At 43.7% G+C, this 12802-nt stretch overlaps 1 protein-coding gene across 2 annotated transcripts in view; it reads left to right on the top strand.

The window, feature by feature from the left end:
* QPCT (glutaminyl-peptide cyclotransferase) overlaps nt 1-12802 on the top strand; it is a 63943-nt gene that overhangs the window by 19866 nt on the left and 31275 nt on the right. Inside the window, exon 1 of one of the 2 annotated variants that reach the window (XM_058278405.1) lies at nt 10672-10791. The exons of the other annotated variant lie outside the window; for it this stretch is intronic. Within the exon in view, the coding sequence (XP_058134388.1) occupies nt 10687-10791 (105 nt within the window). The 5' untranslated portion in view covers nt 10672-10686. Of the gene's footprint in view, nt 1-10671; nt 10792-12802 lie in introns of those variants that run through there. 2 annotated transcript variants of the gene reach the window in all.

Genomic DNA, 12802 nt, shown 5'->3' on the forward strand with positions numbered 1-12802 from the left:
GGGGGCCACCCCTGCGTGGCAGGGCACTCCTTGTGCGCATCAGCACTGTGTGTGGGCCAGCTCCACACGGGTCAAGGAGGCCCCGGGTTTGAACCGCGGACCTCCCATGTGGTAGACAGACACCCTATCCACTGGGCCAAGTCTGCCACCCTATCCTATTTTTGTATAAAGGAATTCTGATATTTAAATACTCTCTAGTACGTATGTACATATGTATGTATGTGTTTGTGAGTGTGCATGTGTGCTTGATGAGAAAGTGGGGCAGGGTGAGGGGGTGTGATCTATTTAAAGAGAAGATTACACACTGGTAAACTTATTGCTGAAACCATCATGTTTTCATGTTTATTTAAAAAATATTTGTGGACACTTAAACAGGCTAATCATTATAACCAGTATAGGAAATGCATCTGTGAGCAAGCCAGGCTCAGTCCCTGCCCACCAGACAAGAGAGAGAACTAAACAAGTACTGCAATAAAGTGTGTGTTTTTACGAGGGGGGTGGGGGGGAAATCAATGGAACTATGAGAATCTATAGCCAGAAGGACTAACCTATCTGAGGGTTAAGGAAGGCATTCCAAGGAAGTAATGTTTAAATTGGGGATTTTTTTTAAGTGGGAATTTATAAGTGATTTCTTTGTCATTGTAGTTGAAGATGACTCTAAACTGATGTCAGGCTGATCAAATTTATGGACAAGTTGAAGTGGAGAAGAATAATAAAAAGTTGCATGAAACAACAGGCATTATGTAAGTTGAAATCATATAAACTACATATATTAGAAGATAAACACAAAAGAGACAACATACATTGTATACTAATTAACTGTAAATACAGTACTTATAAAACAATGCCTTAGGCTTATCAGATATGCTAGAAATCACAAAATGATTATAGTTTTTTTAACCTCTTAGAAACAGGATAAATGTTTTTTAAAGATTTAGTTCTATATTTCAGTACTTCTGTTGCAAGGCTACTCATTAAAATAATTTCAAAAAAGTATTAGGGAAGTGCATTTGGCTCAACGGATAGTGTCCACCTACCACATGGGAGGTGCAGGGTTCAAACCCAGGGCCTCCTAACTTGTATGATGAGCTGGCCCAAACGCAGTGCTGATGCATGCAAAGAGTGCCGTGCCATGCAGGGGTGTCCCCTGCATAGGGGAGCCCCACGTGCAAGGAGTACACCCTGTAAGGAGACCCGCCCAGCACAAAAAAAGCACAGCCTGCCCAGGAGTGGTGCTACACACATGAAGAGCTGATGCAGCAAGATAATGCAACAAAAAGAGAAACAGATTCCCGGTGCCGCTGACAAGAATATAAGCGGACACAGAACAACACACAACAAATGGACACAAAAAGCAGACAACTGGGGAGGGGGGGGGCGGGAAGGGGAGAGAAATAAAAATAAATCTTCAAAAAAAAGTATTACAGTAATCTGTGTACATATCAGAGGAACTTTGGCTTTAATTTCCAAATGCTGCACCTTATTTTCCATTGCATCTGCCATTTCATTTGAATTTATAGAATTAGAGGACCTTAAAAATATATTATTGACACACTTAACCTTGATTGTATTTTTAACTTACACCATAAAAATTTAGTGCCGCAATCAGCTCACAATAGGTTGGCTTGAAGGGAAGGCAATGCAGAACTTTATGAAATAAAAGAATAGAGAGAGAGAACTTTATGAAATAATAGAAAGAGAGAGACACACACAAGAGAGGAGATAAAGATGGGACCAGGGACTCACAGCTTCTGGAACTGAAAGCCTTGACCCTAGTTTCCACCTCCTATTTATTAGAAACTACCAAGTAGCTGTTTGCTATTAGAATTGCAACATCATTTACAATAATAGGGAATAACTGCAACATCTAATGACTGCAACATCTACAGCAGAATAAGTGTAACATTTACAATAAGAAACAGGTAAGCCCGTTTCCCACATTTCCCCCTTTTTGTTTTCGCAAAGTCTACACAAATGACATTTTACTGATTAACAAAGCTTTCTGTGTGATATTTTCACTTTTAAGTTTGAACAATATTCTTTTTTTCCCCCTCAATATGTTCAGTTCCAGGATTGTTCAAGCTTAAGAGATTTACATCAAGGTACATTTATATATCACTTACAGTTCATCAAATCACTTAAGTATACAATATGTTTCATTAGTAAAGTTCTGATTAGTATTCAAGCATTTTATACATAATCCATAACTACCGTAGATTATACAACAACAAACAATAAGATTTCCAATTAGCAGAGATTTAATGAATAAACTTTCATTTCTCATAGGCTTAAGATTTCCTACCAGCAAGGCTATATAGGCCAGTACTTGATCAAAAATGACCTCGTTTTCCCCAATTTGCATAGTTTGAGGCATAGGCAATGACAAATTCTTACTTCCCCATTTTGGGCTGTGGGGCAGCTGGAAGTTTATCACATGATTTCAATGCCTTCCTTGGTCCTGCTCTTAGCCTCTTCACGGGACCTGGGGCCACAACTCAGTGTTGAATTTAAACTTAGTCCATCATTTTGAGGACTCATTTTTCAGGCAGAAAACAATAGCTGGCTTGTTCTTGGAAACACTTATTAGTAATCAGGAACCAGTTAGGATAACCTGAGCAGCATAAATGCACTTAAGCTCTTATTTAGCAGTTTAGACAGACCGTTAGCACACATTTTTTAGATTACTACTCTTTAAGACTACACTAAGACTTGAAGTTCAGGAGTAAGCTATTGATTCAAAACCAAAATTTCCTTTTAACACCTTGGTAAAAATTTTGTACTAATTTTATTGATTTGGCTTAATAGGCCCCATCAGAATTAGCATGAAAACAAAACAATCTCTCCTTATAGTCACAATCAATTACTCCTGTATGCACTCTAACTCCCTGTGACATAAGACTGCTTCTCTCCAGAAGTCCAACAATGTCAATTGGTAAAGGTCCCTTTATTCCCATTTTTACAAGGATGGGGGTGTCTCTTGGAAGCAGAATAACAGGTTCTGCCATAGGAATATCTACGGCTGCACTTCCTGCTGTGGCAGGGGATAAGTCCAGGGCCCTGCAGAGAACCGGAGAGTGTGGGGATTGCTTGGCTGAACCCCCTTTTTTAGTAGGGTGGAGAGCGGGTTGGAAGTTTCCCGACAAGGGGGTGCCATTCTTATGATAATTAGACTGACTTAGGCTACCCACTGATTTTCTTTACCACACCATAGACACAGCTCAGGTCGTTTCAGAGCAGAAATATTCTGTCCCAGCAGCATTGTTTTTCCCTCAGATCTTTTCCAACAATCTTTTCTCCTGTGACCAATTTTTCCACAATTAAAACATTTTCCAGAGAACCTCTTACTGATTTTCATCCCTGCCATAGCCTTAGCCATCATTGTAGCACAGTGGCCCTCCGTGCCTACATTCTGGCACAATTTAATATGTCCAGTCAAATCCACTTTACCTTTCATAATCCCAATAGCTTTCTGACAATCCTGAGTGGCATTTTCGTAAGCCATTGGTTGCAAAATAGTATCAGCAGCTTCTAAATTATTGACCTCTTTTTTGATAGCCTCTTGTAACCGAGCAATAAAGTCAGGGTAAGGTTCTTTAGGTCCTTGTAATATTTTTTTGAAATGACACCACAGGCTGGCCTTTAACCTCAATTTTTTCCCATGCCCTTAAGCAACAGCAATGAACCTGTGTGATGGTTTGATCATCCATTGTTAATTGCTGGTCTATTCCCGCCCAATTCCCCACCCCCACTAATTGATCCAAGGAAATGGGGATATTATGGGCTCTGTTATGAGCAGCCTGAGTCTCCGCATGATCTGTCCACCAGGTTTTGAGTTGTAAAAACTCTCCAGACCCTAGGGTGATGCGTGCCAACATGGAACAGTCAGCCAGAATCAGCCTGGAGCCTTCAGCCAGCCCCTGCCCCATTCCATAGGTAAAAGCAGAATTTGGACCATCTTGTTGCACGGCTGCTTTTAACTCTTTCAAAATTTTAAATGGGAAGGGTTCATGAGTGAACTCATAAACTCTATTTGGGTTATGGGGATCAACTCTGAGAGCTACTCTTTCTCATATGGTAACCAGAAAGGCCGTTTGAAGTGCCTCCAAGTCACCCTCCCTTGTAGCCTGTAAAATGCCCTCTTGTAAAGCTGACAACTTTGGCTGAGTGTATCTGGGTATAGGAGGAGGCGGCAGCGTCGGTGGAGGGGAAAGTGACTTTCTAAAATCAGGTAATGAAGGAGCTGAAGGCAAAACAACTTTAGATTTAGTATCATCAAAAAATTCAGTAGGAAAAACTTCCTCATATTCTCTATTTTCATTTTTTTCTTCCTCATCTTCTGTTTGTAAGTGTTCTAAAATAGATTTAAACAATAGTCAAAGTGGTTTCTATAATCTGTAAGAGTTCTAAAATATGAGGCTCTCTGGCCTTGGCTCCTGCTTTAAGGAGTTATTTTAGGAGACAGACATACGGACGATTTTTTGTTGAACTGTCTCCATTTCCCATCGTAACCCTGCTAAAATACCGAGAGTGTCCTTACTCACCGAGGACTTGGAAGGCCTTCTAAACCACTCGGGGCTCTGCACCATAAGAACTCCTTTAGTTTCACTCGAAGCAATTCTTCTTCCCCTTGAGCCCCACGTTGGGTGTCACTTGCTGCAATCACCTCACAATAGGTTGGCTCGAAGGAAAGGCAATGCAGAACTTTATGAACTAAAAGAATAGAGAGAGACACACATAAGAGAGGAGAAAAGATGGGGCCAGGGACTCACAGCTTCTGGAACTGAGAGCCTCCACCCTAGTTTCTACCTTGTGTTTATTGGAAACTACCAAGCAGCTGTTTGCTATTAGAATTGCAACATCATTTACAATAATAGGGAATAACAGCAACATCTAACAACTGCAATATCTACAATAGGACAGGTGTAACATTTACAATAAGAAACAGGTAAGCCAGTTTCCCATAACAATTTAGTTAGTAACTTTGAATGGAAACAGGTTCTTGAGCTAATGGCTTGTCATCTTTCATGTAGTATCATAAATATGTACAAGAATTTTTTTCACCTACTCTGGTCCTACAAGATGCAAAAAAATTAATGTAGATAGAAGTTTAAAAATAAAAAGTCAACCTGTTCGTTATAAAGTGAAGTTTCTCTTTGGTTCTTCTTTGATTCTATTCCCATCTCCTGGAATGGATTAAAACTCCTTATTAGACATTCATTCCTTTGAACACTGAAGGCTTTTGATTTTTAGATCTTTCAGAGAAAAAAAATGATTTAAAAAAAAGCATGACAAAATTAGTAAGGGGACATCTTAGTTTGCTAAAGCTGCTATGACTAACACCACATAATGGATTGGTTTCAACAGTGGAAATTTATAGTTTCACAGTTTTGGAGACTAAAAGTCCAAAAATCAAGTCACTAAGACCATGCTTTCTCCTCAAAGTCTGTAGCATTCTGGTGCTGGCTTGCTGCAATCCTTGGGGTTCCTTTTTTTTTTTTTTTAAAGATTTCTTTTTTATTTATATCTCTCCCTCCCCCCCCCCCCAATTGTCTGCTCTCTGTGTCCATTTGCTGTGTGTTCTTCTGTGACCACTTCTATCCTTATCAGCAGTACTAGGAATCTGTGTCTCTTTTTGTTGTGTCATCTTGTTGTGTCAGCTCTCTGTGCGGCGCCATTCCTGGGCAGGTTGCACTTTCTTTTGCACTGGGCAGCTCTCCTTACAGGGCACACTCCTTGCGCATGGGGCTCCGCTACACGGGAGACACCCCTGCATGGCAGGGCACTCCTTGCACGCATCAGCACTGCGCATGGGCCAGCTCCACACGGGTCAAGGAGGCCTGGGGTTTGAACCGCGGACCTCCCATATGGTAGATGGACGCCCTGACCACTGGGCCAAGTCCGCTTCCCCCATCCTTGGGGTTCCTTGGCTTTCTTCTCTGCTTCCTGTCACATGGCCATCTCTTCTTGTGTTGGCTCTTCTGGTTTCCACTGTGTTCCTGCTCCTTCCTGTGGCTTTCTCTTTTATAAGGCCTCCAGTAATATGGATTAAGGCCCACCATATTTCAGTTGGGCCACATCTAAATAGGATTTTAAGAGATACTATTCACAGATATTTCACGCATTGTAACTGATAATATATCTTCAAAGAGTTGGTAATGCCCTTAAAAGGGTAATGTAAATACATTGCAAATGGGTTCACACCATAGGAACATGAGTTAGGATTAAGAATAGGTCTTTTGTTGGGATACATAATTCAATACATGATTCAAAGGGTGAAAGAAAGTTTCTTTGGAGTAAGATTAGTGTTTAAGAAAGGAATCAGGGTTTATTGGAAAAGTTCTACTTCCATTCTTTGAAAGGCAAGTTAGTCTAAAGGCCTGGAAAGGGAAAGTGCCAGAAAACCTAAGGAGAGAAGCCTTTTCTTGTATTGCCACCTTGACCTGAAGGTGAGGCCCACCTCTCATTTAGTGAAAGTAGTTGGGAAGATTTACAGGAAATTTGGATTCCTGAGACTATTTCTAGGGAACTGCAGAAGGAAAAAAAATAATTTTTCACTTCATTTTTAAAACAATGGTGGGCAGGTTTGGGAAGAAGTGTATGCATCTTTATGTTCACTGTGGCTATTAAAAGAACAAAGGGCAAGGTCTTTTAGTTTGAGGCTTATGAAGGGAATAAAAAGCTGGGGAGGGAAGTAGATCTGGCTCAACTGATAGGGCATCTGCCTACCACATGAGAGGTCCAGGGTTCAAAACCAGGGCCTCCTGACCTGTGTGGTGAGCTGGCCCACACGCAGTGCTGATGCGCGCAAGGAGTGCACTGCCACGCAGGGGTGTCCCCTGTGTAGGGGAGTCCCACGCATGAGGAGTGCATCCTATAAGGAGAGCTGCCCCACACAAAAAAAGTGCAGCCTGCCCAGGAGTGGTGCCGCACACATGGAGAGCTGATGCAGCAAGATGATGCAACAAAAAAGAGACACAGATTCCTGGTGCCACTGACAAGAATGCAAGCAGACACAGAAGAACACACAGCAAATGTACACAGAGAGCAGACAAGGGAGGGAGGGGTGGCCAGAGGAGAGAAAAAAAAAGTATGGGAAAAGAAGATAAAGATGGGCATTTTGAATCTAAACTGCTTCCTTCGTAATTTGTTTAGGACTGGCCCACTTAACCAATCTTTTTTTTTTTTTAAAGATTTATTTTTTATTTATTTATACCCCCGCACCACCGCTTGCTTGCTGTCTGTTCTCTGTGTCCATTCGCTGTGCGTTCTTCTGTGTCTGCTTGTCTCCCTTTGTTGCGTCATCTTGCTGTGCCAGCTCTCCATCGGTGCCGGCTGTCAGCGCTCCGCGGGTGCACTTGCCTTCATGAGGAGGCTCTGGGAAGCAAACCAAGGGCCTCCCATATGGTAGACAGGAGCCCAGTTGGTTGAGCGACATCCACATCCCTACCAATCTCTTTTTACTCTTACCACCTGGCCTTCCAAAATAGCTACTACACTACATGACTACTAATATTATTTTAAATTTGATTCTATGATTTTTTTTTTTTTTAATTCCTAGTTTGCTTCTCAGAGTCTGTGGCTTAATGGAGTGGTTCTCAATCCTAGCTGCATGTTAGATTTTAAAGCTCACCTGCGGAGCTTTAAAGAACCTGATGCTCAGCCCACATCCCAGACTAATCACATCAGAATCTCCGGGGATAGGACCCAGGCATCACCGTTTTTAAAAAGCTTTCTAGATGATTTCAATGTGTAGCTAAAGTTAGAACCACTGGCTTAATGTATTATCTCTCCCAGGTAAAATAACTTTATTTTAATCCAGCAGTCCTCAATATTTTGGAATCAGGATCTCTTTACCTTCATAACAATTATTGAGGACCTTAGGACCACAAAAAACTATGGTTTATGTGAGTTGTGTCTATCATTATATCAGAGTTCTCCAGAGAAACAGAATTAATAGTATATGGGAATATATATGTATGATTTACTTTGAAGAAATTGACTTATATGATTGTGGAGACTTAAAAGGTCTGAAATTTGTAGGGCAGGTTGGCACCTCAGGAAGGATTTTATGCTGGCATCTTGAGGCAGACTTTCTTCTCTGGGAAACCTCAGTTTTTGCTTATAAGGCCTTTATCTGATGGGATGAGGCCTACACACATTAGAGAAGGCAATCACCTTTCCTTAAAATCACCTGATTGTAGATGTTAACCACATCTACAAAATACATTGACAGTAACAACCTGGATTAGTGTTTGATTAAATAACTGGATACTAGAGTTAACACAGAAGACTATCACAAATATTTATTGTGAAAATTAAAACTCAGGCATTCAAAAATATTTCATTCTGTATTTATTTTAAAATAAGGAAAACATTACATGTTAATTTAAATAACACATTTTTATGAAGAAAAAAGAAACAAAACTATGTTTTCCAAAGCCAAAAGAATTTAGTGAGATGACTGGCATTTTTGAACATTAAAAAAAAAAAATCTCTTCAATATCTGACAATAGAAGACAACTGGATTCTCATATTTGTTATGATTCAATCTGTTGTCCGATTTTTGGTTGAAGCATACAAAGAGAATTCAGCCTCACACAGAAATGTTAGTATTTTAACTCAAACATTTCCTTATTTCTTATTTTGAATTGCTTAAACTTGGCAGGATATTAATATTATCTTTCACATTTTGTTTTACGTAAGTTTGCTATTTTTGCCTCCCATTTCTTATAGGGATCTCTTTGGAAAAAGATAATAGGTTTGCCTGCTTTGCATTCTCATGTATGAGGTGAGGTCCCAGGTTCAATCCCTGGTACCTCCTAAGGGTAAGGAAAACAGGCTGTGTATTACCGAGCCACTCAGGGAAAGTGCTGTTTCCAAGTGGCCTAAGCAGCAAGGGAAAATATATATTGGGACATGTGATAGTGGTTTTGTACTGAATACTGTACCAGTTGAAAGTTCTGAAGTGGTCCAATTATCAAAAGAACTGCCTATGAATATTATAAAGAAGTTATTTAGGGAAACAGACTTGGCCCAGTGGTTAGGCATCCATCTACCACATGGGAGGTCCGCGGTTCAAACCCCAGGCCTCCTTGACCCATGTGGAGCTGGCCCATGCAGCAGTGCTGATGCGCACAAGGAGTGCCCTGCCACGCAGGGGTGTCCCCCGCGTAGAGGAGCCCCACGCGCAAGGAGTGCACCCCGTAAGGAGAGCCGCCCAGCACGAAAGAAAGTGCAGCCTGCCCAGGAATGGCACCGCACATAGAGAGCTGACACAAGATGACACAACAAAAACAAACACAGATTCTTGGTGCTGCTGATAAGGATAGAAGCAGTCACAGAAGAACACACAGCGAATGGACACAGAGAGCAGACAACTGGGGGAGGGGGGAAGGGAGGGAGGGAAGGGGAGAAAAATAAATCTTAAAAATAAAATGGATCTTTAAAAAACATATTTTTTTTTAAAAAAGAAGTTATTTAATTATATTTTAGCCTGAAGATTTAAATAGCCACTTAGACATGAATAGACAACAATTTTGAACATCAGGAAAGTAGATACTTCCATCCTGTTTTCCCTTGTAGCTCCAGAGGAGGGCAGAACAGGGTATTCCCATTCCAGCCCTTTCTCTTCTTAAAAACTCACCCTTATGGCTAAGCCTAGGAAGACAGAGAAGGCATCCCACAGGCTCCATTGCCTTTGAACCTTTCCTCCCTAGGACGTAGTTCTGTTTCAGTTCCCTGGTTCTGTTCTTCTTCCTCCTTTTTTCTCCTGGTAACTCTATGTTACTATAAAGATTTTGGATAGGCCACTCCTTAATCCTCACAGGAAGAAGGTGAAGTAACTGTACTGACAATCCAGATCAGAAAGCTTCAGACTAACTTAAGATGCTATTTTATTTTAGCCAGGACTGTCTGTATCTTAAATGTTGGAAGGTAAATAAGATTTTCATCCCTTCCTTTTGGGGGATGCATTGGAGAAGATGAGTGCCTAAAGGGCAACTGTGAATATTTATTTCAAATAATTACTGCAACCATCCCTCTCAGTTTGGGATTATCAGAGTCTACGTCCTATAGGACAAGGTAACTATTTGTGAGGAAAAAAGTGAAAGAGAAAGGGAAAAGATTCACTGCCATGGAAACAGCTTCCCGTGGAAGAAATACTGATCCTCGAGGGTTCCTGTGCAGGCTGTCCACGCGGGCTCGGTTTCCTCACGTACAAAATGGAATCAACACCTACCTCACACGGTTGTGGAGATTTAAGTAAGGGAAGTGGTGAAAGTAGCTCACAGTGCCTGCTACGTAAGTATCTAGTAAATGTCGATTTCCTACCCACCCTTCTTAAAAAGCTGTGGAAAAACCCTGCCTGACCCCCGGAGTCTGGTTCACCCTCCCTTTCCCCCTGCGGCCGCCGTCACAGTGAAAGGTCCTGCGTGCCTCTCCTTCCTCCCCGAGCCGAGGAAGGCGCCGTCTGGGCTTCCCGGGAGCGGGAGCTCCCGCCTCGGGGGCAGCCGGCACCCCGCCCGCGTTGCTAGGGGCCGGGGAGGAGGGCAGCGGGAGGCGACGGCAGGATGGGGAGGCGGGAACAGTCGACCCAAGGGTGGAGAAGGGGGAAGGCGGAGGACGCGCGTTCCCGGACTCGCGACCGCCGGCGGCCCCAGGAACCCGCGCCCGGGCGGCCTCGGGGAGATGGCGGGCGGCGGGGACCCGCGCGCCGGGGGCGCCCACCTGCTGCTGCTGCTGCTGGCCGCCCTGCCCCTGGCGGCCCGGGGCGCAGCCTGGACCGAGGAGAAGGTGAGGGGCTGCCCCTGCAGGACTGTACCCCAGCGGCTCTGGCCGCGTGCCGGGACCTGGGACCGGACGACCCCCGCCCAGGCGCACCCCCACCCCGCGCCCTCGCCGGGGTGCCTCGGCTGCTCTCGCCGCTGCTTCGGAGCCGCGGGGGTGGGGCTGGGGGAGGTCTCCCGCCTGCCTTCGGCTGCGGTGGGCTGGGGTTACTGATAGGCACTGGAAACGTGGCTCGGCGGCGGCGGAGCGGGGCGGGAGCGCGCCGTCGCCCCCTCGGGACCCGCGCTGTCAGTAGTCCCAGCCCCTGCGCCCGGGGGCCGCCAGCGCGCAGGGCGCGTCTGTGGGTGCGCGTGCAGCCCCCACCCCCGCCCACTGCTGCATCCAGGGATGCCCTAGGGACGCTGAAGTTTCCGCGTGCTCTGGACGGAAATGGATGATTGCTTTAGATTTGTGAACGGAGCCGCTCAGAGACTGCTTCATTTGTCCCCCCGCTTTATTTTAAAATCAAATGAGAGAGAGAGCCCTCAAACTGCAGTTTTCAGTGAAATGTAGCCAGTTGTAGCTAGACATTTCATATAAGGAACATACGATAAAAAGTAATCTGCAGGTTCCCTCTGTGTGACATAATAGGTTTCCAATTATTTTCCTTTCTTGTGTAACGGTTTTGAAATCGTGAAATGGCTAGGTGCTTAACGTTAAAACCTAATGATATTGCAAAATGGTATGCTGTTAAAGATACTAAGAACAGCAGCAGAGAAAAGGGATAGAAACTTCGACAACGCTGTTAAACAGATCATTCAAACACCTATAGTGTGTCTGTATTACTCAAGCGTTTGAAATTCAGACCCATTGCTGGTTGCTTGGGCGGTGGGCTCACCCGCCCACTCCCACCAGCCACTGGCACGGTCTCTGAACAGCCTGGTTCAATTGCCCCAGCGCATGCTCAATTCACCCTTCAGGGCTCCCCGCCCCCCTCCCCGTTCGCAGGACTCCCGGTTAGGCATACAGACCACCGGCCACAGGGATGCTGGTGGAGGAGAGGGGGAAATACCTCAAGAAAAACTTCATTATAAGAAAATCAACTTCCCGTAGGGGTTCAGTAGGCTTCACAACCGTGAAGAACTTAGAATTAGGCTCCTTTGCTTCACCTAGAAAACCTCTCTGGTCAGAAATGGGGAAGGGGCATTAAAAACCAGAATTTGGAGTCACACCGAGTGTGCCGTTATGATACGCCTAAAGGGATGAGAATAAGTAAGACGAAACAGAACGAGCTGCTCTGAAGGGATCATTTGTAGGCCTGTGTAGGCAGGATGATTTTGTGGGTGGGAGGAGCTGCTGTGATTCTTCAAATGTTTTAAGTTTAAGTTTCTAGAAATGTCTTTTAAGCCATGAATCTCTTTTATGTTTATTTTAAGAAATCTAATCACTGTACTGTTGGAAAACTGCTTATAAACAAATGGCAAAACCAGCTTGCAGCATCTTCCACTCTCCGCTCCACTCCCCTTCTTGCCCCCCACCCCCTTTTTGTAGGCCTTTCTGAAGTCTTGCAAGCCACCAGCTAAGGCTTGTGGACTGGGAGATGAATCAGTCCACACTAAAATACATGACTTGCTTGCTCTCTGTGGTACTTGCCTATTTCAATCCTATGAAGCACACTGGTCTGCTCATTTAAAAAGTAAGGTGTGGGGGACTGAGGTAGTTCAAGTGGTTGAGCGCCTTCTTCCCATGTACAAGGTCCCAGGTCCAATCCCGGATACTGCCTAAAAACAAAACAAACAAACAAATAAACGAAAAAAACCATTTCTTACTTGGGGAGCGGATGTAGCTCAGTGGTTGAGTACCTGCTTCCCAGGCACAAAGTCCTGCTTTCCATCCTAGGTACCTACTAAAAAAAATAAAGCAGAAACAAACAAAAAAAAAACGAAAATGTAAGGTGTGGTAAAGAAAGCATCACTTTTGAAATTAATCTCCCTGGTTTTGAAATACAGATATGTCTAAATGGTATCGAATATGTAAA

This window comes from Dasypus novemcinctus, chromosome 17, assembly GCF_030445035.2.
Source record: "Dasypus novemcinctus isolate mDasNov1 chromosome 17, mDasNov1.1.hap2, whole genome shotgun sequence".
In the NCBI taxonomy this organism is placed as follows: Eukaryota; Metazoa; Chordata; class Mammalia; order Cingulata; family Dasypodidae; genus Dasypus; species Dasypus novemcinctus.